The sequence below is a fragment of the Nelumbo lutea genome, chromosome 2, assembly GCF_056320005.1.
Source record: "Nelumbo lutea isolate HS-2025 chromosome 2, American lotus-T2T, whole genome shotgun sequence".
Classification (NCBI taxonomy): domain Eukaryota; kingdom Viridiplantae; phylum Streptophyta; class Magnoliopsida; order Proteales; family Nelumbonaceae; genus Nelumbo; species Nelumbo lutea.
The window spans coordinates 90312-96642 of NC_142685.1; the positions used below are offsets into that span (position 1 = coordinate 90312).

The 6331-nt window shown below is 36.8% G+C and overlaps 1 protein-coding gene across 1 annotated transcript; it reads right to left on the reverse strand.

Moving 5' to 3' along the window:
* Window positions 1-1374: 1374 nt before the first annotated feature.
* On the reverse strand, window positions 1375-3742 carry LOC148867954 (Calcium-dependent lipid-binding (CaLB domain) family protein). Its single transcript, XM_088972478.1, has 2 exons — window positions 3056-3742; window positions 1375-2027 (listed from the first exon to the last, which is right to left on the reverse strand). Exons 1-2 carry the CDS (start codon window positions 3513-3515, stop codon window positions 1513-1515), a joined length of 975 nt encoding a protein of 324 aa, XP_088828604.1. The 5' UTR covers window positions 3516-3742; the 3' UTR covers window positions 1375-1512.
* Between the last annotated feature and the right edge of the window lie 2589 nt (window positions 3743-6331).

Below are 6331 nucleotides of genomic sequence, written 5' to 3' on the forward strand. Positions count from 1 at the left end.
AGGCCATTGTGAAGCCATCTGGACTCGGAGTTTTTGTCCTATCCATTGAGAATATTATTTCATTTATCTCCTCCATATCAAAATTCTTTTCTAACCACTCTCTCATCTCTGCACTTAAAGTCGGCCAATCCGAACCCTCCAACCACACTCTCACATTTAAAGGCCTTCTATATATAGATTTGAAATGGTTTACTATGGCCTCTGCAATTTCTACTGGGTGGGACAAAACTGCTCCATCAACTTCCAATTTAGAGATGAAATTCTTTTTTTCCTCCCATTTGCCACTGAATGGAAAAACCTTATGTTTCTATCTCCCTCCTTTAGCCGCTTACACCTGGATTTTTGCCTCCAACTAATTTCCTCCTTAACTAGGATGTCTTCCAACTGCCTCATCAAAACCCATCTCAACTTCCTTTCTTCCTCTCCAAAGGAACCTCTCTATTTTTTTAGGTCCAAATCCTCAATTTGCTTCATCAAAACTTGTTTTATCTCTTCTATTCTTCCAAACTCCAGCCTATTCCACTCCTTTAGTTGTGATTTTAGGAATTAGAGTTTCTTGTGGATCCTTGTTCCCTCCCATTCTACTACCGGATTAGATTGCTCCCACCACTCTCTGATCTTCTCAATGAAAACCGAATGAGTCAACCACATGTTTTCAAACTTAAATGGGGTAGAACCATCACCTCTTAAATCCTCCTTACCCAACACTGTAGGCCAATGGTCTGAAGTAAGTCTTGGAAGAGCCCTAGAAGTTAGATTGCCCTAATGTTCCTTCCAATTTGTTGAGAACAAAAATCTATCCAGTTTAGAGCAAATTATCCTGGATTGAAGGTTGGACCAAGTGAAATTATTTAGGAGTGAAAGTTCTTTAAGTTTAAAAGAGTCCACAAATTAATTAAACTTTCTCACACTTGTTGTCACTCCCCAGCATATATATTATTGAAAAGCATATGAATTTTATGTATTAAGTGTTGATTTTTTATAGTATTTTGAATTTTATGTGAAGAATAATTGATAGTTTGTATTTTTACATATCTTAATAAAATAATTGAAAATTTTTCTATTCATTTATGTTTATTTATTTATTGTTTATCTAAAACAAGAAATAATAGGAAATTAAATGCTGCTTCACACCCAACCTTCAATGCAAGGAGAATAAGGTTGGGTGTTTTGTATTTTCATGTTTGAAAAAGATTTAGATTCTCAAAATCCAACCTACTACAGATTTTGAAACAAATACAGATTGGAAGGTTAATAAAGATGAATAAGGTCTAAATTTACAAAATCCTCCCCAGACCCACCCCCGTTGCCATCCCAAAACAAATTATTCTTTCTTTAGATTAATATTAAATATTAAATACTACTAGGAGCCACATGGTCGCTGGCATAAATGGGAATGTGGGTTTAATGACTTTAATCCAACTTTAGGTAATACATAGATCATAATCATTGCTGTTATATGACACAAGGTACATTTATTAATTGCAAGGTTAGGACAGTATTACATGGAAACTATAAATTTGGATCGGTTGATATGGTAAGGCTAGCATCTTGTAAAACTGCCGGAAAATCAAATCCCGACATAAAATCATCACCAAAGATCACAGCCCCAGCTGCCAATGCCCCAACACCAGCCCCCATTGCAAAACCAGGTTCACCAGATCGGCGTATAGGTGCTGCCCCAGATGATGGCATATTCACGTAGGTTGTTAGGAATTGGTCTGCTCTTGGGAGAAAAGTGGGTATATATCCTACGTTAGAAGGTGGAGGTGGTGGTGGAGGAGTCCGAGGTGGACAATAGCTTGGACCACTTGCCAGTTTGTAGCTTGGTCCTCGTAAAGATGGGTTTAAGTTGTCTATGGGGAATGACATTGGATGGGAGTTGGGGGAATTCATCTGCGGGTAATTTTCAGACTGGCCAAGTGGAGTGGGAAGCGGTTGAGGTGGATAAAAATGCTTAAACCCATCTTCCATGGCCAAGGGAACATATTCGTGGGAGCCTGTAAGCTTAAATCCTTCCCCATTGCCTGCAAAGCTCAAAGCAAGCTAAACATTAATAATCAGCCACCATCTACTAACTCTTTAATTACAAATTTGATTTTTTAATCACAAATTTGAATAATAGTGTTGGAAAGAATAAACAGATATTAACAACAATAAAAATCTACTGAAATCTAATAACAATAAAACAAAAAAAAAAATAGCAAATTGAATTTATAAAGAAAAATTAGATGATACTCCGAGTGGATATTCTGATGATCCTAACTTTTTTGAATAGAAGAGGTAAGAATTTGTGATTGTTAATTTTTGTCAACATTTAGATGTTTTGTAAAAAAAACTAGATTACACTCGAAAGGCATTGGTGTCTTTTTCAAATGCTACTTAACAACTGGTTAATGATAGGAATTGGATTAACACGTTTTAAAAATTTAAGTACTGAATTATTGCATTTTAAAATTTGGAGATTAAAATAACACTAGGCTCAAAATACAGATACTAATTGAGAATTTTCCCAAATAAAAATAAAAGATAAAAATAAGAAAATTCCTCTCATAATCTATGTGGAACTAAGATAATTTCTACAACTAGAAGGTAAAAAGACTAAAGAAAAGACAACTAAAGCCAACAATAAGTTGTTATAATCGAGTCCGAATCTACTACTTCCAACGTTTTTTCAAAAAACAAAAATTGGTTACAACGTGCGCGCACAATTTAGGTACAGAACATATTTGAAACCTGCGGCTATCAATCTTGTTAGATGTAATGTTGGTAGTAGATCTAGGTTCCTTATAATCACTTAATAATTTGTCCATCAAACCAAAAATATATTATTGTAACAGATAAAATGTATCTGCTAAGAAATAAAAGCTCATACAGATTCAAACCAAAAAATAAAAAATAAAAAAAATAATAAACTAGAATAATTCATTTGAATGACAGGACATATAAAACATCTATAAATAAATTATAAAAGTTCATAAAAATGTAAGGTTTAGTTTATGTCATAGAGTGTTTATTTGTTCAAACGATCATAAACCTTATCAACCTGACTGACCTGAGTTAGAACTCTCTCCCTCTCTCTCCTCTGAGATCCGAAGAGAAACATCGATAAATCCTTGCGGCTTATTGGAATTCTTTTTCCGTAATTGGAAGCTCCCCACTTCTTCAGTTCCTGGATTTGAAACGTTCGGTGAATTCTTCATGTACTTGGTCAAGAATTCTTTCAAGTAAACGGCTGCCATTCCTTGAAGCTTCTCTCTAAGGAAGACGGGCTCTCTACTATACACTTGGATATGCAAAGCTAGATCTTGCAAGTTGGACTCTGAACCATCAATAATGGCTGAAAACTTTGTTTTCCAGGTTGGGTTTGCATTTCCTGAGGCATCAATCTTGGTGCAGTATTTGTTGTTCGGATCAACCCACCCAACAGCAAACCACTGGAGCTTCCAAAGCGACAATGAACGACGAAGCCCGCGCGCAGAGATCAGGCAGACTTCAACCCGGAATTTTCCCATATTGAAACAAGCTAATTGGGAGGATCAATCGAGAGATGCTTAAATCACTTGCGGACAGAAGCTTCTTTCGATAAAGTGGATGAAATAGGAACGAAGTGGAGCTGCTTTGCATAACCAATAAGGCTACTTTACTTGATGAAAGGAAAAATTCTCCGCCATCTAACAACGGCAGCACCTTTTAAGGGCATATTCTTCTGCAATTTTTCTTACAAGTAATTCCATTCTCCACCTTGGCGATGGTTCAAACCAATATGTCATGGATACAGTGCTCTACAAGTTAACAATTGTGACGAGTGCTAAGTGCAAACCATGGAGTATTTCCTGCACTTCCTATGCTGAATTCCTATCTATATTTAAGGAATCAGTATAGTCTAGGGTAATTTATCAAAAAAAAGTATAGTCTAGGGTGAGCATTGTTCAGTTAAAACTTAAAACTTAAAAAACTGTATCTAAAATTTTGGTTCTGCTTCGATTTTCAGATCAGAAACCTGGCTAATCCAAAAATTAGATTAATCAAAAATTATTATAATATATTATTTCAGTACTATATGTAGTGTTAATATATACATATATTATATTATATTATATTATATTATATTATATTATATTATTTGAGAGAAAGTAAAGTATCATTGTATTAAATATGAACAAAATGTCTAACAAGATAATGTGCTAAAGGAACCAGAAAAAAACTGTTCCCTCTAAACTTGAACAAGATCATGTACAAAAAATGACTCAAAACCTATATTCCTAATTAGCCTGTGACCAAACTGAAGGAATGAGAGACCCATCATATGGATGGCCGAACCCTGTAGGTAGGTTAGGCAAATTTTCAAAAATTTTCTCTTCATTCATCTGGGAATCGCATTCCCTGTTTTATAAAATCTGCATTTTCAATGATGAATCTTGAAACCTAAATCGAACCAAATCTAAAAACAGAAGCAGGAGAGAGATATACCTGATACGGAAAAACAATATCTCCCAATGGAGGTATTCACGCCCAAGGAAGGAACCAAAGACTACTCCCACTGAAAATGGCGCAGTGTAGGATGGAGCAGAATCAGCAGTATTCTTCCAAAGAACTAGATCCTTCACAAGAATCAGCTAGACGGCACGTGAGCATGACTTCCAATCAATCTTTTCACAAATGACTGATTTCAAGAACCGTTCTTGATCACTCCTACTATCGTGGAGATGCACTAGCAGCGGCGGTAGTAGGGAGAAATCAGCGCAATCTCACTAGAAGTTGTTTTCTCTCTTCTGTAATCTTTTTCTGTAGGTGAGAAAAAATGATCTTCTTAAATGTTGCCGCCCCCTCCTCCTTTTATAACCTTAAAGGGATCAACTCCTAATCCTATTAGAAGTTGCTGATCCAAATCTTATTTGGTTCTAAATCCCCTTTAAGTGATAAGGATGAGTCATTATCTTATCTGCAGATTAGATCAGTCATTCATGATCTTATCAGGAGGTTTTCATATTCAAATCTTTATTTGAATATGAACTCTCTAAGTGGATAGGGATAAGACCTTATCCTATCTACTAATCAAATCTCAGATTTGCCCCCTTCTTTAACTGATCAAATCAGCCCAGTTTGAAATGGGCTTTAGGCCCAATAAGTATATGTGCTCACTTAGCCTTCCAAACTACTGCCCAATTGGGCTTCCTTGTATGGCTTGGAACCCAAGCATTGATCTATACATCAGCCACAATGGTCCGGCCCAGCCTTTGTTACAAGGCCTAGCCGAATTCACTAAAAAGCCCAGTGAACCCCTTGAACCCATCACATGGACTCTATGGGCCCAACACTTAAACTAAGTGGTCCCTGAGCCAAGCCACCTTGTAACACCTAGGGACTGTGGGCAGATGCAAGATTAGCCCATCAGGTATTACCCTCAATGGTCTTACACTTAACCTCTCAGCCCATAATGATCATACACTGCCCGACAAGAGAGGACATCTCCCTCGACTGCAAGGAACAGTGCTGCACTCTCTACTCACATGGATCCTGGGAATTAAAACCTTTTTGCAAATGTTTTGAAACCATAATATATATATATATTCGTATATAAAATATATTTTGCAAAACAAAATTCAACGATTAAAATTGGTTACCGACAGTCTTGGTTTCCATCAGAGAGAGTGCATCCCCGATCATTACCTTTGTCCGACAAAGGGGCTGATCATGTCACTATGATCACCCACTCAGATGAATTATCGAACTATCCCAACATACCCGGGTTTTGATCCCCTCTAAGGATCTCACTGATTGGCATATCAAAGACAGCACAATCTGACACCTAGTGTAGTATCATAATCGAGTCTAGGGGTCAGGTGTAACTTTTCAGTTTTGCCCACTAATCTCCAATGTTCATGGCAATACTGGAAATTTGGTCTGGTTCTGAGTTTCAAGCAAACAAACACTGCATGTACCTTGAGTCTCACCTTGGCAGCTGAGACAGGCCACCCCAACACTTGGCGGCACACCAGTGTCAGCCTTAGCAGGATAAATCTCCCTAGACTTATCCAACGGCTATGAACATTCTAAACTAATACGAGTCTCATTAAGTATCCAGTTTAAGGGTATTACACAGAAACACACCACTATAACATGAATCAAATATGTATTTTATTCATTTACAATAAATGTCATAATGTACATCAATCTGATTGGAGCTAAGGGCATACACTGTCTAACACAAACAACCAAGATAACATCTTTCCCACAATTTTCTAAAAAATGGAGTCAGCAGAACTTGTCTTACTTTTGAAAACTCGATTCTTTCTTTCTTGCCACAGACACCAAAAAACCACTTTTG